Source organism: Dipodomys ordii, unplaced genomic scaffold, assembly GCF_000151885.1.
Source record: "Dipodomys ordii isolate 6190 unplaced genomic scaffold, Dord_2.0 Scaffold82, whole genome shotgun sequence".
NCBI classification, from domain to species: Eukaryota; Metazoa; Chordata; class Mammalia; order Rodentia; family Heteromyidae; genus Dipodomys; species Dipodomys ordii.
In genome coordinates this window covers 4,569,465-4,592,100 of record NW_012267298.1, presented here as the reverse complement: position 1 = coordinate 4,592,100, position 22,636 = coordinate 4,569,465, and the positions used below count along the sequence as shown (strand labels likewise).

At 43.3% G+C, this 22,636-nt stretch overlaps 1 protein-coding gene across 2 annotated transcripts in view; it reads left to right on the top strand.

Annotated features, from left to right (window-relative positions):
• Adcy8 (adenylate cyclase 8 (brain)) overlaps positions 1-22,636 on the top strand; it is a 221,541-nt gene that overhangs the window by 69,261 nt on the left and 129,644 nt on the right. For both annotated transcript variants that reach the window (XM_013025152.1, XM_013025151.1), the window contains exons 3-4: positions 13,590-13,720; positions 17,742-17,853. In XM_013025152.1, the coding sequence (XP_012880606.1) occupies positions 13,590-13,720; positions 17,742-17,853 (243 nt within the window). The remainder of the gene's footprint in view (positions 1-13,589; positions 13,721-17,741; positions 17,854-22,636) is intronic.

The following is a 22,636-nucleotide window of genomic DNA, read 5'->3' as shown; positions in this document are numbered from 1 at the left end:
GAGGCTACCACAGGTCGTGTCTCAGCACAGTTCAACATCCAACTCGAGCTTGCTTGTCTCCAGAACTCATCAGTCCTTATGTGTCTGAGCAGAATGAAACAACAAGTAGATAGGGACTTAGGGATGTTAGGCAGTCTTTCAACCTCTTGCTGAATTGTACCCAGAACATGCTTTCAGAAACTAATTAAACCATAGCTTCTGTGCAGCTCTGTTCACAGTTAGCTTTCAGAAACAATCCTGGGTGACTATTTCCCTCAAATAAAACCTTTAAAAGATAAACTGAAATGCCACAGTCAAGACTTTGACAGCAAACAGTTTTGATTTCGTTTTATTTAAATGATCAACAATGCTACTGGAGGTTTTTTCACGGTGTGGTACAATTCTATCTGTTATGTCTGCTCACTTTTGCTCTACTTCCTGTGCAATGCCGCTTCTCTAAAACTCAGAAGGTTTAGCAACAATATATAATTAGAATTCTAAAACAATGCTTGAAGTAGAGTGTGCTTGCCAGTGAACTTAAGAAACATTTGCACTGTGGTTCTAATGTGTTAGACAGTATCTAATTCTTTGACAGATATTAACTCATTTAACCTGACACCAATTCTACAAAACAGAAGCTATTACACCGTCAACTCATAAATGGGGAAATTGTTGCAGAAAGCAAAGGGCTTTATGTCAGAAGTAGGAAGGAATGGTTCAACTTAGTTGAATTAGATTTTTTTTTAATATTAAGGTTTGGTTTCTTTGTGGGGGTTTTCTTTTGCTCATCATCACTAGTCATAAAGGAAATGCAAATCAAAACAACTCTGAGATTCTTTCTTACCCCAATAAGTGGCCAATATGGTGAATTCAAACATCAACAAACGTTGGCAGGGATGTGGGGAGAAAAGAACCCTTCTGCACTGTAGGTGGGAATGTAAACGAGTACAACTATTCTGGATAGCAGTCTGGAGGTTCCTCAAAAAAACTAAACATTGATCTTCCCTACAACCCAGCCAGACCACTCCTGGCATGTACCCAGAACATCATAAGCCAAGATAATGTAAAGATATTTGTACATTCATGTTCACTATTATATTATTCAAAATAGCTGTGATACAAAACATCTCAGATGCCCCTCAGCAGATGAGTGGATCAAAAAAATGTGGTACCTATATACAATGAAATTTAAAATAATGTCATTTGTAGGGAAATGGATGGAATTAGAGCAAATCACGTTAAGGAAGGTAAGCCCAGCTCAGAGAGACAAATGGCACATGTTCTCTATGATATGTAGAGGTGAGATCTAAAACGTGCTGGAATATGACAAATTACACAAGATTCTAGATACACACAGTGAGACCAAAAGAGGATAGTATTAGAGAACTATAAAGATACAATGCCTAAATGCCTCTTCCTATGTATATAAAATAATATACAACTCAAACGAACCCCAAGATATGGGAACAAAAGAATTTTTTCTTTTTTAGTTTTTGATGATTCTGTCTACTTTATGTACAGTCTATTCATTGGAGGGTGAGAGAGGGCCCAGAACTCTAGGGAGAAAAGTTGAAGAACGTAGCAATGGAGCTCACCGGATATTGATGAAAGTGAACTCTACAGCTCATGGGTGGAGAAGGGAGGGAGGGACTGGGAGAGAGGAAGGAAACAGAAGACACTGTATGTACAAAAGGCAATGTATGCTTTACCTGAATCATGTAATTGTAACCTCTCTGTACATCACCTCCATAATAACAAGTAAAAATTTCAAAATATCAAGATTTTTAAAAAATTTAATCTTCAAATAACCATAAAGAGGGGGTTCTAATTTGGCCTGTCCATTTATGTGTACAGTGCATTGTGGTCAGAGTCAACCCAACCATCATTCCCTCCTTCCCACCTACTCTTTCCCCTGCAAGTCACATCAAGTTTCTCACACACAAACATGGAGTAGTAAGCCTATATTCATCCACTGTTCCATTTTCCACTCATCCACCCATCTCCCGTTAGTTCCTGATAGTCATTTTCTTAAACTTCTCATTGTTCAAAGGATTGACACCATGATGTGTTACTCCTGCAGATACTACAGTTTAGCCAACTTGACTTTTGTATATATGCACATGACTCTGCATGTGTTGGAAAAAACTACAGGAGTTAATATGGAAATCCAACCATACTACTCCTAGGCTTTTAATAGGAATGATTGCAGGACAGGATACAACAAAATCACCTGCACCCTGGTGTTCATTGTGGCACTACTTATAATAACCAAGTTAAGGAAATAGCACAGATGCCCTCCCTACAAGGAACAAATAGACTTTTTTTTTAATGTGGTATATATTCACAGTAGAGTATTAGTAGTCTTGTTGATTAAATGTGAGGAGGTAGAAATTGATTTTGCTCAAACCCAGAGCCTCTCACTAGGCCAGGTCCCTGACTCCTGTCCTCAGTCATCCTGAAAGTCACCTGCCAACGTCACCTCCACTTCCCTGATTTGTCTCTGTCCTTTTAGTGCTATATACTCATGGCTGGCCTGATTCCCAGAGTTGCCTTTTATTTATCTGTTCCCCCCTCAAGCATGCACTGGCTATCTGATCAAGTCCATCTTCTAGTGCCCTTCATTTACTCTCCTGGGACTTTGCCTCCTTTAAACCAGACAAGTGTTCAAGCAGAGAGCCCCTAATCACACTCACCTAGCCCAGCACCTGGTTCTGAGGATGTCATGGATTTCAGTGAGGTAGGACAAAGTTGATCTACCTCACATGGGAAGACAGGGGGGAGGTGAGCTGTATAGACATGGGGTGTCTTCAGCAGGGCAGTTGGAGAAGGCATCCGAGGTTCAGATAAGAATCAACCAAGGAGTGTGAGAAGCCTGGGTAACCACCTGGCTCAAGATGGTGGAGGGAGGCGCTCTAGCCTAAGAGCATGCACATGCGTACTCTCAGACTAGATACCGAGCTCCCAGTGAATCTTCCTGGCCACTTAGTCTTTTTCTTGGGCTGAGTCTAGATAGTAAAGTGTGTTGAGTCCCAGCTTCTCTTCTTTCCTATTTTCACCCTCATTACGGGTACCTCAGCCTGCACTCCATCCTTGGGTTGTCAGCGTAGATTTCTAGCAGTAATTGGCAACTAACTTTGTCACCCTGCTGATCAAGCTCTTAGTCACCTTGATCCAACCTCCCTAATAGGACCATCACCTTTCACCTTTCTTAACTGTCACCTCTAGGATTAAGCCCATAAGCCCCCATGAGGCCCAGGGTCCTGTCTGCCTCGACCTCCTCTGCATTTGTTACATCTAACACACCACCTGGTCGCAATAAAAATGTGTTGAATGAGTGATTTCAATGGAAGGTTGTATACCATTGCCTCAGTACCTGCTGCCCTGTGCCTAACGCCCCTTCCTTACCTTTCCTGCAGGCCAGCTGCTCATGTCTCAGCCCTCCTTGAAGACTCCTTCCTTGGCCCTTCAGCCAAAGCAGCTGCCAGTTCCCCTTAATCCTCTCTATGGTTGGTTGATTGCCTTTGCAACATTAGTTCCTCAGAGAGACTGTTTCGTTTTCTGATGCTCTCCACTGACTTGGTGAATAAATAATGAAGTGGATGAATTATGATCCACATTTCAGAGAGAGAAAGAGCATGAGTTTTGATCTCCACTGTACATTTTTCAAATACATGATTTTGGGTTGTACAATGTGAGCTCTGATTTTCAGTTTCTTCATACATTACATAGTGGCTATAAGAAAACAGCCAGTATGATAATAAATGTGACTAAGGATGTGAAGCACATGGCAAGCTACAAAGCGCATGATCAATTACAAAGATATAGCCTCTAACTCCAAGACAAGCGTCTCTCTAGAGCCTGGACCCTGGCTGTAGTTTTCACTGCTTTGCCAGCAGTGGAATGAGAAAAGTGGAGCAGAGGTCTCTGGTCAGTAAGAACTATAAAGAAGCAATGGCTTCCTGAACCCAGTCAGAAGCATAGTGTCCAGAAGCCTGGTCAGTATCACAGGGCTGGTTCTACTCCAAAAAAAAAAAAAAATCAATTGCATGAAATACAACTCCTGAGTCTCACACAGTGTTCACCTTGACTTTCCTCAGGGTGTTCTGGTGCCAGTGGCTGCTGTGAAGCCATTTTGAGGAGATGAATAGAAGATGTTGTATGAGCGATGGGGGAAATCCAGACAGGAGATACTGATGGACTTTGAAGCAGCCTGTGGGTCTGTCTTCTTGCAAATGAAAAGAAGTTATGCAGAATGAGAACTCCAGGCCACCCAGGCCCTAACTTCTGGGCTTGTGATCTCCAAAGCCAGCAAAGCATAGATTGAGCCTCAGAAAGAGCTAGGGATTTCTTATTTTCTTTCAGATTGTGTTTTCAGGGGAGTTGAATGATGTTTCTTGAGCAGTGAACAAATCCAAGAGACACAAAAGTGTTGGAAATGGGCTTTTATAAGCAGACTCCAGGCAAATTCTCATCGTCTTGCAGAAAATGCTTCTCATTGGGAAGACCTGGGAAAGTTGCCAGGGGCACAAATGGCTACAGCCTGGCAAGCCCGGCTGCTGCAGAATTCACTTTGGAATATTTATTTGCAAATTCTCCCATGAATGCGTAGACCACATGACACTTGAGGAGTGAAAGAGTGTTGCCACTTAGAAGTAATTCTTGAACATTCTATTCCAGAGACACTATGAGCCACCGTGGAGGATGCAGTCAGGAGTTGGATCCAGTTCCTTTTTCCTAGAACACTTGCCGACGCACTCTTAACAAGCTTGCCAACGAGCTATCTACTTAGCACCTACTAACTTTCAAGTGCTAAAATGGTAGAGGATCTGGTCGTGAACGTAACTGATTCCCTGCTGTCTTCGTTGCATGAGTAGCCTGGTTAGGTAAACAACATGGTTGTGTGTCAGGCCTCACAAGGGGGGAAGGAGAGACAGAAGGTAGGAGCTAGCTCTCCTTGTGCATGGTGCTCAAATGACTTCACAGTGCCACAAAAGACGCGTGGAATTCAGCACGGCACCGAGGAGAGATTTGTGAAGACGGTCAAGAATGTGATTGAGAATGTTAAGGAAAGAAAACCCTCAATGTGCTGTTTGTCAAGAAGTAGAGTGGAGGAGAGTAGGGAAAGAAAAGGCTGGTGTCTCAAAGCGTAGTCATCAAGTACTATAAGGGCTTCGGCATGCCGCTTAAGAACAGCAGCGTTCACATTTGGGATGTGACATGATCAAAACTGGGGGCTGTGTGGAGCCAGAGCCAAGTCAGCTGTCTGTGGAGCCATGACTGAGAAATGTCAGAGATGCTAGTCATGCAGTCATATAGGGTTCAGCACTAGCTTTCCCAGGCTTCCACTATGTTCACGGTCAGACTACCTCGCAAGCCCAGCTTGTTCATATACAGAATTTCATGGGCCCTCTGTTCAAAGTGCATTCAACTTCCCACTGTTGATAGTCTTGTGGAAGTAGTCATCCAATTCAGCTTCCCTTGGCCAGACAAGGCAGTCATCATGTCCACCACCAGCCCAGCCATCGCCAGGCTCTTTCTAGTTGTGTCAGTCCTGCCTCTGCCTACGTAGTGGTAGAAACCTTCTCCCTGTGCATGTACGGCTTTGAGTAAGACAGTAGGTGGCAGATGGTCAGACAGCAATCTTGATTTGCTTGGTGATGATCATCCAAAGAAGAAGACATAGGTTTGGTTTGATTCGGCTTTGTGGATCCAGACAAGAGCTACTGATCTTCCGCGTACTTCAGTAGCACAAAATGAATAAAGGATGCAGTCATTAATAAATGGTGCTGGGGAAACTGATTATCTACCCGCAGAGGAATAAAATGTGGTCATTGTCTCACATCATGTAACAAAAATTCCAGATTGATTAGACATATGTAGGATCCCAAATGACAAAACTACTAGAGAAAGCATAGATAGAAATGATTTTTGGCTATAATCCCAAACAAGAGGGTTGCAAGTGAAAATAGACAAATGGAATTAACACTAACTGTACCTTTCGTCAGGGAATCCCACCACAGAGCTTTGAAAGGCTGGGCTGCAGTCAGTGTTCCCCTCAGGTAGCAACACCTGACAAATGTAGGGAAGGTGGGCAGTACATCATAGCTGCTGGTTTCATTTGTCACACCAGAGTAAATAAAGCTTTATACCTGCCTCAGGGGAAAACTATCCACTCTGATTATGTATCTTATTGCCAAACAAACTCATTACTCTAGAGATAAAGACCCCTTTTCATCACCTCACTTTGATCTATTCCATTTCACTCTACTGCACACAAGCCATGGTCCTTCTCGTGGGCTCTCAAGACAGTTATTACTTTCGTTTCCACTCGGCCTTGACACAATGTTCTCTCACACCTGCCAGCACGTGCACAGGCACTCGGGCACACATGAATGCTTGTACACTCCAATTAACTAAATGCTCATCAAAATTAATCACACCCACAGTGGACTTTGAATTCACTAAGTATGTCTCTTTCATTTACATCTGTGATTGAAGTAGCTGTACAACTATTTCTACGATTATCTAATTAATATCTACCTATCTCCCTATCCACAAAGACATCATGATATTACACACACACACACACACACACACACACACACACAACCTCTGCTGTCCTTGGCATTAAACACTGTTACAGGAATTTTAGAGTTACAGCTTTTACAGATGCTTTATTCTTTATTGCCTCTCAAATGTCACACAAATATAAATATTTAATAAGGAAGAAGGTTAAATGAAGAGTGTAAAAATTGTGATTTCTTTTGCCTTTAAGAATAAAAATCGTCATGAAGATTTCTCTGGACAATGAACTGACATTGTAATTGCTAAATTAAAGGGAAAACAGATGATAGCAAAGATGAAATCATCCATAAATCTAGTGAAATATAGAATGCCATCTGAACACAGGGCTATATATATTTTAGATTAGTGTTTCAGCCATCAGTACCTTCATAAGGTATATTTTTCCACTCTGTGGTATGATATACTCTTAGTTTATAGTTACTAGTTGCAGAACAATGGATTGAAAATGCAAGAGTCAATTAAATAAAGACCATCACTGCAGAGACTGTATACAACAGATAAACACTGGAAACCTTTCATGTACCAGGTACTTGTCTAGGTACTAGGGCAGGTGTGCTCAACAAAAGGAGTTCTGTGTGCCTCTTCCCAGAGCTCACATTCAAGTGGGAGAGGTTTGTTCGTGGGGCTTGAAGTCTGGGCCTGGGCGCTGTCCCTCAGCTCTTCAGCACAAGGCTAGTGCTCTACCACTTAAACCACAGCACCCCTTCTGGCTTTTTCTGTTGATGTGGTTCTGAGGAATCGAACCCAGGGCCTCATGCATGTGAAGCAAGCAGTCTACCACTGAGCTACCTTCCCAGCCCCAGGGGACAGGTATTTTTAAAGACAAATAACTGAAAGCTGTAGAAAGTCAAGTAATTATGAGTGTGAACAAAAGAGCAAATAAATTAAACATGAAAGGAACACATGAAGCGGAAGGTCAGGAATGGACAGCCATTTTGATGGACCACAGGGCAGCTTATTTGTTCACTTAGCTACAGTTACTTATAAACTGGATTTTAGTGCCTTGAAATGACTGCCTTTCCCACCCACGTGCTTATAGGTCATCATTTGTGAATAAACCATTCTGTTCACACATTTCTTTTTTTTTTGGGTCCGGTCGTGGGGCCTGAACTCTGGGCCTGAGCACTATCCCTCAGCTCTTCAGCTCAAGGCTAGCACTCTACCACTTGAGCCACAGCGCCACTTCCGGCTTTTTTTCTCTTTGCTTTTGTGGTGCTGAGGAATTGAACCCAGGGCCTCAGGCATGCAAGGCAAGTGCTCTTACCACTGAGCCACCTTCCCAGCCCAGCTGTTCACACATTTCTATGGGCTCTGTGGAATGCCACAGGGCATCTCTGCGCTGCTGTTTTTCCCTCCCTGCATATTACAGTCGAAAGGCTTAGACTTCTGGCCACATCAGTTTTTAGGACCAGCTATTGCACACCCCATTTGGAGGCAGCTGCAGTCTCGACTCCAGCAAACTAGGACCATCTTCCCTCTCACCCCTTCAGCACCTTTTACCAACATCTCAGCATTGGGGGGGGGGGGCGGTTCAAGAATGGAAATGTTGGCCTGGCATCTGGGAAGATTCAAACTCACTAAGTCTATTAGTGCTTGAGGTTAGCAGGTTTTGTTTTTGTTTTTGTTTTTCCCACAGGCGTGCTTGGTTTATTCCACTGTTCATATTCAGACCCGTGGTTTGTTTGCTGATTCATTACTCGTGCTTTGTTGAAGTCTTCTTATCCAAAACATTCTGCTCAGGCCTTGGATATGAAAAGATGAATTCAAAGAGCTCAGTTTACCCATTGACATTCAAATAGACTAGCACCATGTGATAGCAAAGGGAATGATGAATCTCCTTCACCAAGAAATGAAATTTGTCCTGAAATTTGAAAGAGAACAGGACCCCGGGGCTAACGACGGGGCGCAAGGGAGGAAGTGCATTCAAGGCAGTCATTACGGTCCTAAGCACGACAGCATCCCAAGCACCGTTCCACAGTCCACGATCCTCTTTGCATAGATGACACACGGTGGCCGTACAGGATCTTTGCCGTGTGTGTAGAGGAGAGAAGAGAAGACAGAGGCTAGCCTCTGTGAGTGAGGCTGAGCGGCAATGGCTCACCCAAAGTTACAATTGGCCACTTCCAAAGATAGATCACCACAGAATTGCTCTTACCTTCTGAATAATAATAACAACAATAATAATAGTAACAGTAATCAGAGGAAAATATAGACCCATACTAAGGAAAGAAAAAATATTAAAAAATGAACTACTGCCCAGTGCCCAAGGATTGAGATTCAAAGCCAGTCTAGGCAGGAAAATCCGTGAGCCTCTTATCTCAGGTAACCACCAAAGAATCTGAAGCAGAGCTTCAGTTCAGGTAGCAAAGCATTAGCCTTGAGCACAAACGCTCAGAGACAGTGCTCAGGCCCTGAGTTCAAGCCCCAGGATGGTTCTAGGCATGCAGTATTCAGGAAGTAGCTCATGAATGGGATCCTTCCACACATGTAATTCTCAGCAATATGTTCTGCATCTCTTTCCATGTCGCTAATCTGCGTCATTGATACTGGGAACACAGCACACGATGCTTTCAGTCAGCTGCTTTTGAGACAATCCTTTACTCAAACAGATTCCATGTCCCTGTGTCTCAAGTTCCGTAAGGGGAAAACCCACCTCAGGCACACATTTGAAGTTGTCAAGCTTCTTCTTAAAATCTGCTTTGAACTTTCAGAATATGTGGTGGCAAAAATTCCAAGCATCCCTGGCCTGTTGTCACTGATTCATTTTCACTGTGCCCTGTGCTTGTTTGGGGTTTTGGTGGCTTCATGTGTTCAGCAAAAGGTCCTTTGAGCATTACAGGTACACTTTGTTTAGTGACGGGCGCGTTCATGCGATTTCAATGGTAATTAAATTTTCCACATTTTCCACTTCAGAGAATCAGGCTTCAAGGGATATATTTCTTTGTAGAAACAGATTTCTCTGGTAAGGTAAAGTGAAGATTTCATCTAGAATCTTCTGAGTAAACACTAGCCCCTTCCTTGCTGTGTGACTGTGGGAAGGGTCTTTACCTCTCATTTCTAGGAGACCATGAGATATCCTTGCTGTTCAGAGCAATAAGTAGGATGTGAAGTTATTCATGATGTTCCTCAATGCAGTACCCAAGCAACGGCAGGATTCTCAGTGCTATGCAAAAGGTAGCTAGCAGGCCGGGCGCTGGTGGCTCACGCCTGTAATCCTAGCTACTCAGGAGACTGAGATCTGAGGATCAAGGTTCAAAGCCAGCCCGGGCAGGAAAGTCCATGAGACTCTATCTCCAATAAATCACCAGAAAACTGTAAGTGGTGCTGTGGCTCAAGTGGTAGAGCGCTCACCTTGAGCTGAAGAGCTGAGGGGCAGTGCCCAGGCCCAGAGTTCAAGCCCCACAGCCGACCAAAAAAAAAAAAAAAAGTAGCTAGCAAGGGGACACTGCCAGGCTCCGCCTCAGTAAATCCCCCTTCTAGTATTTTGCCTATTATATCCTCCTGGCAATAAGCATCTGCACAACTTTCCGTACAGCTATTTAAATGTGATAAATTTAAAACCATATTAAATGAAGCAATATGTGAGTAAAAATTAGTCAACAAGCAACTGCCTCATTCAGTTTTCTGGATCTCCTCCCCTTCTTTTAGAAATTTCTCCCTCATCTTCTTTCTGACTCCAGGGCCTCATTGCATATAGTTAGTTCTCTCTCAACCCAGGATTTACCCTTCCGTGGCCTTAACAATGGGATGTGATTTTAAAGAGCTCCGGGCTAGTTTGGGAGGATACGAGCTCATATTTTGCAGGAAGTATGGCTGGTACAGCAGAAAACCTATTATTTGAAGTCAGGCAAATCTGTGCTGAATCCTCTGCTATTTACAACCTGGGTGGTGAGTTTTATTAAAGCTAGGCAGTCTTCTCTGCTAATTCCTTTTATGAATTATAGTAAATTCTGAGTGGCCATACACTTGATTCACCGTCAGCAGCAGCTCCCAGTCCTGCCTAAATATCTCTACCATCTTCACCATCAAACCCTCGTTTCACCCCTCTCCCCAGACTCCAATTCAGTGGGTCTAGGAGGCCTGTGCAGTTGTATTCTTATGAAGCTGGATGGTCAGAGTGTAAGATCCACAAGAGAAGCCCACAAGCATATCGAGAGGCTTGGATTTCTGGGAAGGGTATCTCCTTAACCATGTCTTGGAACAGATGCCTTTCCTGGCCTCTCTCCCCCACCCCAGATTATTTTATGCTCAGCATCACCACCTTGCCATGCTCTGTGAGGTTCTCCCCCTGGCAAAGCCCTTTGTTCTTTCTGTCTGCCTGCCACATCATTTCTTAGACATCACCCCTAATGCATCACGGGTGAAAACACAATGTACAATTAAGCTCCTTACAAACAGACCACAGAGTCCCAGATGCACACGAACCTCATACTCCAGTTCACTGCTTTGCTTACTCTGGCTATTCATAGTGTTGTGAATGGTGTCTTAATAAACATTCCCCCCCCCAGGGTACCAGAGACCCTCATAGCCTTGCTCAGCACCCTCTCCCACCCAGCAGCCATGGAGTGCGCAGGGCCACAAGGATCTGGGAATTAGACAAATAGCATGGATAGTCACAAAACGAACATGTTGTAGATGCACGCACAAAAGACACAGCTCTGAGCCCCAGGATGGGTCAGCTTTCGAGAGAGAGAAAAGCATCATAATACAACACTCTGTGAGCACTTCCTTAATAAAGCTCTTTGCAAGAGAAGCAGGATTAAGTCGAGGAGAGTGAGTGGAAAGAGAGGAAACCATGCCAGGTCCCTTGAGCCTCTCATTTCATTGAAGTCTCATAACCACTCCACAAAGGAGAAGATATTTTTTGCTTCTTGCCACATTAAGGGGAAAAGGCAGGGAGAGTTAATGCCTCTCACCCAATGCTACATTTCTATTAAATGGTGGGAAGTAGGACCCAAATGGCTCCAACAGGCTCAAAACCCAGGGCTTTTCTCATCTCACGAAGCATCCCAGCAGGGACTCACAGGATCCACGGTTGCGTTCTCTGCTCGGATCATACAGAGTCATTTAATCTTGTTTAGACTCATCTGTCCCACACAGCAAAAGCCATTTCTGCATGTCTATTTTCAGAGTTTTGTGTGAAACCTGTGAGACCTGTTTCCTAATGGCAATGTTAAGATCCACCTGTAACTACAGAGACGGGAGAATCTGCAGTGATTAGAACATGTCTGTCTTAACCTCAGCTCAGCACCACGGAAAACCATGTGTCAGAAGCCAGACTCTGTTGTGGTGACTGCAACAGGATCCTGTTGTGGGATTTAGTTAGTGTTGCTAAGTAACCAGCTACTTTCTCAAAGAAGATTGCCCTACCAGGTGTTTGGGGGTTCCACTTCCAGGAGCTCACGTGTGGCTCATTTCTTCTCATCTTCTAGAAGGAGTTAGTGCCGCTTAAACTGAGTGTCTGTCCTATATTTCTCGGCCCCACATCAGTGCCACAGCTGCCACTCTCAGAACCCAGACATCCTAGGGGCTGTCCGCTTTCCTTCCTGCCATCTCTATTAGATACCAGCCCTGTGTAGCTCCAGCCTGACTCCCAGCAAGACCACTGAAGGAACTTCCCCACCGGTGGACATCTCCCCCACAATCCATAGTTTAAAATATAATGTGGATCTGTTGAGGTCACCTTTCTGCTTAGTACCACCTAGTGGTTTCCCATGATAATTGGAACTACAGGCAAATGGGCTGCAAGATCTATCTCCACAGCCTTCCTTGTTACCCTATCCCCTGATCGATACCCACCTGTCACATTATTGCTCATTTCTGCCTCAAGCCATTCACATTTGCTATTTTTCACATTTTCTGGGCTTCTTGACCTATACAAGTGTGGCTCATTACAAACTTTCAAGTCTCAGTTTAACCATTAATTCCAAAGAGATGTCACTGGTAATCACTGATTCGAGTTATGCCGTTAACCATCGTATCCTTTTAATATGTTTTGTGCTTACATGCCACTTGTCACACTTGTTCAGCGTGTGTGTGTGCACGCATGTGCATGTGTGCATGCATGCATATGTGTATGTCTGCTGTGAAATGTAGTCTCATGTAGTCTGTTGTGTATTAGAATGTAAAGTTTCTCCCTGATACATGATGCTAAAGCCAAAATGCAAGGAGATATGACAAAGTAAACAGGACTTGAGAAACAAAGGACTTCCACTCATTTTGTCATGTCATTGCTAAATGACTCCATGTTCCTGACCACATATATGATATGCATGAGTGTGTGTGTGTGTGTGTGTGTGCATGCAAGGGAGGGATGCTAGAAGGAATACACAGAATCATTGGGAAATGGGAAAACATACAACAGAGGAGCCAATCAGCTGCACTGGACATAGATGAAAATGAATTAAGCAACCCAAAGACAGGGATAGGAAGGGAGGAATGAGAGGGAAAGAGGGAACAGCAAAAGGAAAGAAACATAAATATCACCTGAGGTGGAAGAAATAATTGTATTGTCAAAGCTCATAGAATTCACAAGCTTTATATATGATGGTAATGACACTTTGCCTTGTGAAGGTTAAAATGTGTTTGTGACTTTAAGTATCACTACTCCACAATACTGTGAAATATGTGAAATTTGTGTAATCACCTAATCACAATTTTAAAAAGAAGTGATAGAAGGGGTAGGTTAGGAGTGATGGGTGACAATGTTGTCAGACACTTTGTATTTATATATTTATTTGTAGGATAGGAACTTCTTTGTACAACTACTTAAAGATAATAAAAAATTTAAAAAGGAATGTAACGTTTCACAACGATAGGAACCGCATTCATTAATTCACCATTTGATACCCCACACCCAGCCCACTGTGAAAAATGGCAAGTACTCAACAGATGTTTCACAAGTCCACAAGGTGGTCTGGGCTAGGAATCCATTAAGAAGTTCATCTAAGAGTTCAGGGCCTTCCACACATCCACCAGGACTCAGTAGAGGGGGCTGACAAGGCTTCCTGTCTCGTTTCTCTCAGGAGCGGCTGGTGTTGTCTGTGTTGCCCCGGTTTGTAGTCCTGGAAATGATCAATGACATGACGAACGTGGAGGATGAGCATCTGCAGCACCAGTTTCACCGGATCTACATCCATCGCTACGAGAACGTCAGGTGAGAAGCACAGCCTTCCCGCCCAGGTCGCGTTGTAACCAGCCAGCCGCTGGCCACCAGCATCTCCCTACAGGGACTGCTGCTGCCTGATGCCAAAGCCTTTCTTCATTTGCTTGATTGGTTCATTACGTGGTGATGTTTCATCACTGAGTTCTACACTTCTGAAATGATGCTGGAGAAGGACAGAGAATCTGGTTATATTTCCTTGTTGACTTTCAGCTTTCCACCAATTCTGTAGGCCTGTTATAGTTTCAGTAGGAAAGGCAAGCTCTTTTAATTTAGGATTGGAAAAATAATCCCAAAATGAGATCTGTAGACTACAGTATACACACTGCTTTCCTCAGAAGTATATCTAAAACAATACAAAAAGGGAATACTGTACTGACATACTTTTTAGTAATATACAAAATAATCCAACCATGACTGACTGGAAATGTAGTGAGGAGCTATGTGGCAGCTCACATAGAGTGGAGACGCTTACATGGACTTGAATGAAGCGAGGGACTAGGCCAATTAGAACCTCACTGCCCCATCTCACAACTATGCTACCAAGAGCTATCCCCTGCCATAATGCCACATATTGCAGCTTTTATTGGACCCCAGTTTGCTCCTCCTCCTTTGTATATCAAGTTAGAGCCCAGGATAGCTATGCCTGCTTATCTGAACCCAGTCATTTGCTAGAAGTGCTAATAAACATGAATGTGGCATTTTTGGCTTGTATGGTATCATTGTATTTCTCTCCCACCAAATACCATAAGGTAGAATCAAGCTACCAGTGGCTCATACCTATAATCCCAGCTGTTTAGAAGAATGAGATCTGGAGATCTGTGGTTCAAGGCCAGACCAAGTAAGAAAGTCGACTAAACTCCATCTCCAAAATAACTAGCAAAAAAGTAGGGTTAAACACCTGTTTCAGGTGGCAGAACACCATATGAACCAAGAAGAGGAGGAGCAAGTGAAGCCAAGTTTAAACATCAGTGCCACCAGGACATAAATGCATGTGAATATGTATGTGCATGAGGGAGAGAGACAGAGACAGAGAGACAATTAAGGTGAAATTTCCCCATGTTTGGTAGGAAGTGCAAGCCTAACTCTCCAAGTATTGTCTGTCTTGTAGGCAGTGACGTGTACATTTCAACACTATGATTCTGACGCAGCACTTCAGCGACATAGCGGCACCCTCCATGTAGATGCTTGAGTTTGCCAAGAGCCTTTGCTGAGAAAATAAAATGTAACTTCAGTAGGAGATGCCCTCAGATAGGACTGAGTGCTACAGAAGATAAGAGCTCATCCATACTGAGTCTAGGATAGTAGTACCTGTTCATCAACGCACTGTGGAGTGCTTTTACTAAGTTCTAGGCAAAGTGAACTAGCTGACTACAAAAAGCAGAAAGAGGCAATTAGAGGCTGGATATTTTGTGTGTGGTCAGAAGGTTTTCTAGAACTGATGACCCTTACTGGCCTTTTCTAAGGTAGGATCAGTCAAGTGAGAAAGCAATACATGAATTCTGGATGAAGGGCTTTGCTGCAGTGAATGGAGGGCACGGGTCTGGGTGGAGACTAAGTTGTCTTCAGTGTTACTTCCCTGGGTGGCAAAGTGGCTGGGGATCAGCGCTGGTCCAGAGACAGCGGAAATCGGATAGACTTTTTGGAAGAAAATAAATGCACTACACAGCAGTATATAAAAATATATGACTTGTGCAAATATCTGTGTGTGCATGTGTGTATATATATATATATATATATATATATATATATATATATATATATATATATATATATATATATATATAGTCTCCATGGAGAAAGAAGAAAGGAAATATAACTACTTTTAAAAAGAAAAAAATAAAGCATAGTTAACAAACCCATGCACTCACAGCTTCACAACTGAGGAGCTTCAAGGTCAGTAAAGGCCATGGTCGGCTTGTGGTCTATGCTGGTCACTTTTTTATGCTCCTTCTGGTCCAAGCCAGATTATTAGCCGCCTGCTATCACCCTCCAGCACTGTCCACTTATTTCAGTCATTGGAGATCCTTTTCCAGTAGTTAGCACCACTCCACATTCACATATAGCTACCGGTCCTACATTCTCCAGGCCAGGGGCAGAGTTTCTAGGAGAGAAGAATCTGTACCCCCTCCAGCTCCATCCCTACTCCAGTACCCCCACAGGCATCCCCAGCGCTGCTCAGCATGTAGGGAGATGCCATGTCCGGAGGCTCTCATGGTGTTGGGAAGATGGAGATAACCAGGAGTAGAATGGTCTCTCCTGTATCCATCCCACATCCGCCATGCCCTGATGGATTCTGGGTGCTAAAATAAAACCAGAGACAAGGAAAACAGGAGAAGGACTGTCTGTTCTCAGCCTCTCTAAGGTTGCCACGACCCCTCCGTAGCCCCAAAGCCAACCCACTAGAGTGTTACAAGTATCTCTGAAATCATTTCCAGCCCCATTATCCTCTTCATAGCAAGCCCTCACCCATCCCACACTCATTCTACCTTCTGTCTTGCTTGTGTTAAAATTTAACTTTATGTGTTTCTTTGTGCATTGGTTCTTTGGATGGACCTTCCGTAAAAGCTGCATCTTGTACATTTCAAAGTTTTAATGATATGCCATGCATTTCCTTCCTTCTATCCCTCTCAGAAGGCTTCAAGGTTATGCTGATAACCTTGAGCCCAGCACCTAGGGGAAGCAGAATGAGCAATAACATGAGAACAGAGCCCTGGGCTCTGCCTCTGTCTTGAAGTCACCAAACCACTGTTACACAGCTGTGTCTTCCACTCATACTTCTCAGTCTCCAGAGTGCTCTGCAGTCCCCTGGCGCTCTTGCTGAAGCAGATGCTCGTAATGTGGGCCTGGTGATAGCCTTGCGCTCCCGCAGTGCTCACAATCACTATATTCTGAGGAAGGAGGATTGATTGATTGATTTGTTGAGTATATTGAGAAAATATGTAATTGTCCAGCGATGAGCTGACTGGGCAGGTGAACCCAGAAGTGATATTTGCAATGTTCTTTTACTAATAGATGGAGCCCACTGAGTCTCTGTGGCTTATCTACTGTTAAAAACCATGGCAGGTGGACACAAGTTGGGCAGGACCTATGGGAGGGGTTGCCTGACCGTGTCTGAGTAACCCCGATAAAAGCACAGTCACCATTATCAGTAGTGCCATGAAGGACAGAGGATTTTAAAAGGCCACAAAATGAAACAAAGTGATGCCAGGGAGTGAATGTGGCATGCGTAAAGACACAGGTGCATGACATACCCCTATGATGTCTCTGAGAAGGCAAAACATGGTCAGACATGGTGTCCTATGGTGTCCTCGTCCAGCCTTCCTTTCAGACCTTCCTGGGGTGGTGTGTCAAGGTGAATGGCCACAAGCAATCCTAGTCTCACAGGGTTGCCAGTCAGATTAACCAAAATAGTGCCCATGCAATGTTCAGATTTTCCAGGCTGTTGGCAACTGCCTCTTCCCAGGTACCAAGCCACATGCAGCCCTAAGTCCTCACCTCACTGAGATCCTTAGGAACTAATTTATCACTCTGATGCCTCTTAAGCTTTGCAACCTGGTCTCCGCATTTTTGAGAAAGCCTAAATCCAACCCGCCATGTCCAGTATGTGTCCCTGTGCTTGCAATGTTCTCCCTCAAACTCAGGGTCTGTGTGTCAGTTCCCAGCATCTACACTGATGGGGCGAATGAACAGATCATTCATAGTTTCAGCTTCCTTTCACAACAAATCGATCTGTTCAGTGCCCTTTGGAGTGGCTCGTATTACCTACACTCACTGTCTTGCACAGGAAGACCAGCTTTCAGTTGTCCTTTTGTCCTGTCTGATTTCTAGATTCCCTGCTGAACTATTTGTTACAACACTGCGACATCCCTCCGGACCCTAAAGACAGAGAATGTTTAAATCTCAGACAACAGAATCAGTTGATTTTTACTTGAATGGAATTGATGTGTCTCCCAGAATGGATCGAAATATTAATATGCTTTCTCCCACCCCTACCCTTTTTCCTGTTGTTTAGTATTCTTTTTGCAGATGTTAAAGGATTTACCAACCTCTCTACGACCTTGTCCGCTCAGGAGCTGGTCAGGATGCTCAACGAGCTCTTTGCCAGATTTGATCGACTGGCCCATGTGAGTCGAATTTAATTCCCTCCTGGTCTTTGGCAGAAGTGAGGGGCTGCATGTCAATTAGAAAGGGAGAAGAAATAGTCTTCATTATCAATGCTGTTTGCATCCTGCATCCTGTCCTTAATCATAGATTCCCCCCACCCCCGACCCTCTCATTTAGGGGGCTGATGTCCGTTCTTTCTGTCTCAGGTGGGATATTGGTCAGATTAATCTTCCCAAGTGAGAGACAGCTGGTTGTGTGGCAGTCAAACCAGCCTTTTCAATCTGCTTTCCACTGGCCTATCATTATTTCCCCCTGCATGGGGACAGATGCCATCCAGCTGCAGGCTTGGTGCTCCTGGGACTCACACACACACACACACACACACACACACACACACACACACACACACAGAGCGATGGTGGTATGTAATTTCCTAGCCAAGCCTGGCCATCTGCGAAGAATTCACCTGCATGTAGGAACCAGAACTCTGCTGGCCCATCCCACTGCTGTCTTACTTGAACTAACTTTACTTAATGAGAACCCAGCCGGAGGGCAGATGAAAGGACACAGGCATTTGCTACTGAAATACAGAGTTGTATTCTTGTAGCCACTCAAGCTACAGAGGAATGGATAGCACGTCACACCGTGTTTTAGTAGGGACTTGGGGTTGAAATAAGAATGACCTAAGTTCCTACTTTGTAGAAAATAGATAGTAGTGCCAACTTCATAGGTCGTAGTGAGAATAAGTAAGACTGTATCAAGTGTATCAGGTAAGTTGAATTTTAAAGCAGCCTAATACCAAGGGAGATCTATTCATGCTGGAAGCTGAGCACCTAGTACATATTGCTCCTGATGCTCCATGTTGGTATATGAAAATGATAGCACATATCTTCCTTTCCTAAAGTTAAGTGTGACCAGGGATACACTCATGGATAGTTGTAGCCCAGAAGGTAAGTCTGGGGCCCCAGAGAAAACAACACAGCCATTCATCACAGAAGACTTCTTAGAGCAAGTGACTCAAGCTGATTCTTAAAAATGTGATAAATGACCAATAGACACATGAAGAAATGTTCAACATCCCTAGCCATAAAAGAAATGCAAATCAAAACAACATTGAGATATCACCTCACCCCGGAAGGATTGGCAAAATCAAGAACTCTAATAATAACAGATGCTGGAGGGGATGTGGACAGAAAGGAACCTTACTTCATTGTGGTGGGAATTTAAACTTGTCCAACCACTTTGGAAAGCAGTATGGAGGCTCCTCAAAAGACTTCACAAGAACTCCCCTATGACCCAGCAATCCCACTTTTGGGCATTTACCCAAATGCTTACAAACAGACCACACTAAAGCTACCACCACAACTATGTTTATTGCAGCATTATTTACCATAGCTAAGATATGGAACCAACCCAGATGCCCCTCAGTAGATGAATGGATCAAGAAAATGTGGTATATATACACAATGGAATTCTATGCCTCCATCAGAAAGAATGACATTGCCCCATTTGTTAGGAAATGGAAAAACTTGGAAAAAATTATATTAAGTGAAGTAAGCCAGGCCCAAAGAAACATAGGTCCCATGGTTTCCCTTATTTGCAATATCTAGTATATGTATGAGTCAAGCGGAAAAGGTCAGAAAATGTGATGTCAGGAAAATGAACCCTTAGATATGTATTTTAATGTTTTTTCTTTCATGCATGTGTTTCTAATGCATTTATAAGATTATCTCTTTGTTGCTTTGTATGTCCCTCCCCCACAGTATAACCCCTGCTTTCACTATATTTGATGTCAGTATAACTTGTGGAGGAGATGGGGAAAAACCAGTTGTTTAAGGATACAGGTGGATCTGATGCAACAATGAGAAGTACAAGTTGTCATGTCCAAAACGAGCTTTACAACGTCGGTGCGGGGGGGGGCAGGGGGGAGAGGGGGGAAGGAGAAGGATTGGGATTGGGGGAGGGGGGAGGCTGGGAAGGGATGGGAAGGGTAAACAAAGGAGGAGGCTGCAATGCTTGGTAAGAAATGTACGCATTATCCTGCCCATGCAATTGTAACCCCTCTGTACAGTATGTTCACAAATAAAATAAAATTAAATTAAAAAATGTGATAAATGAATGCAATGGGATGCTATTCAGCAAGGAATGAATGATCTGCTGATATATCCAACATCAATGAACCCAAATGCAACGATGCCAACTGAAAGATGTGAGGCATAATAACTAGATATGTTGGGCTGGGCACTGTGGCTCACACCTGTAATCCTAGCTACTCAAGAGGCTGAGATCTGAAGATCACAGTTCAAAGCAAGCGTGAGCACAAGAGTCTGTAAGAATTTTTTTTATTGAGAAAATACCGTACAGAGGGGTTACAATTACATGGACAAGGTAATGAGTACATTTCTTATCAAGCATTGTTGCCTCCTCCTTTATTTCCCCTTCCCATCCCTTCCCATCCACCCCCCCTTCCCCCTTCCCACTTCCGGCCTCACCCCCCCACCCCTGGCCAAAATTGTAAAGTTTGTTTTTCAACATAAACGTCTTATACATCTCATTGTTGCAATGGGTCCACATGTATCCCTATCTAAACAATTTGTTTTTTCCCTTCCCCTCCATCCTCAAAAGACTCCACATAGAGCTCCCCTATGACCCAGCAATCCCACTTTTGGGCATTTACCCAAATGATCACAAACAAGATCATACTAAAGCTACCAGCACAACTATGTTTATTGCAGCATTATTTACCATAGCTAAGATATGGAACCAACTCAGATGCCCCTCAGTAGATGAATGGATCAAGAAAATGTAGTGGAATTCTATGCCTCCATCAGAAAAAAGAATTTCTTATCTCAATTAACCATCCAAAATCCAGAAGTGGAGCTGTGGCTCAAGTGGCAGAGCAACAGCCTTGAGTGTAAAAGCTAAGGTACAGTGCCCAGACTATCACTTCAAACCCCAGTACTAACACACACATATGTTTTGACTCTATACATAAGTCATCCTATAAAGCAAAATTACAAAGAAAAACCAGGTAAGAAGTTGCAAGGAGGACTGGGACGGGAATGGGAATGGCTTGTGAAGATGCATGGGCTTGGGAAGCTTGGGAGTGGCATGGCTGCTTTGTATCTCAGTTCCGGTCATTGCACAATGGCATGCATTGGTCAAGGGAAAAAATCAGTGTATATCCTGCACTAATTAGCAAGTCAAAGAAACCATGAGAGCCTATTTATATAGAAGGGAAAACAAGAATATAGATGTGACTCTGTGTATCTGCAGAGCAGAGGGATTGTTAGAGAAAAAAATCAAGGTAGGAAGTGGTGATGAGGCACAGGCAGACAGGGATGTGGCACGGAAGCTGAACTGTAAATTGTAGCTACTGGACAACCAGCAGAGAGGAAACAGGTGACAGGGGCAGGAGGTGACAGGGACAGGAGGAAGTGGACACTGAGGTTTCCTCCACACAGGAGGGTGAGATTTACCTGGAACTGAGCATTGTGGGAAATCAGGCAAGCATCTCCGTTTACATGACATCATTGAAGATCGCTGGTTGGTGTCCGTTGCTTAGAGCCCTTTCCCTTTGTATCACAGTTCTGCAGAGTTTTGCTCAAAAATTCAAAGATAAAAATAGCCCATGAATGAGAAATAAAAGATATGATTAAGGTCAGTTGTCTCAGGAAATCTCACTGACTCAGAGAAAAAGTAGTAAAGTAAAATTTGATCCAAGTTATTCAACCAGTCTTGATTGAGTATTTGTAATCAGTGATCTTACAGGCTCTCTTCACAAAAGGAAACTGGACTTGCCTTGGGGGATGTCTTTTGCCACTAATGTTCTGTGGTTCTGTAATCCTTCCTCATTGCATTTATTTAAAGGTTTGTGCTAGATTTCCATGACAGAGATCAGAGAACCCACCTCACATGTAAATGGCATACACACTACCATTTATTCACTGCATCGTTAAAATCAAAGGACAACTTACGGAAAGCTGATCAAGAGACTAACAAACATGAGACCACATTCCTATGTACAGACCTAGAAAGATTTCATGACATATTCCTGCAGAAGTAGTCTGTTGGATGCCTATAAGCATGGTATAGAGCAGCATAGGCAACAAGCATGTAACATAACACTGTGCTGCACACTGTGACTACACGGAAGCCTGGGAGAAGCAAGCAAGAGACTGGGCCTCAGGCCCACTGTTTGTCTGCTGCTCAAGGAGATTTTAACCTTATCTAAAGTTTAAATCTTACTAGAAAAATGTAGTCATGTGTTACTTGTATGATTACAATTAGATAACATACTACAAGATTTGTTGATTTTAAACCTGTTTTTTAGTACATTGGTGGTATTGATGTTTGTGCTTTGAGAACATTTCCTTACTGATGTTCTTCTGCTTATTAAATGAACAAACATTCTTTATAAAATGGACACATTTACAGTGAAAATAGGGGTTATACCATGGGGAAGAATATACGAAAGAAACAAAAAAAATCCCATAGTACATTAAAAATATGTTAAAAACAATAGCAAGAAAGAAAAAAACCACTTGTGTCCTTGTCTTGGGGTTCATTTAGCTTAATATCATCTTATCTGGTCATATGTACATTGCTTTTGACCTTTTCTGCTTGTCCTAGACATATACTACTTATTTTCACTGTATTTGATTCTGCTGCCCTGCATCTTGTGGATGGATATATATATATATATATATATATTTTTTTTCTAATTTGGGGAGGGGAAGGGATGAAACAAAATGTTTAAAAAGGGATACAGGTTGACCCATTGTGACAATGAGATGTATAAGA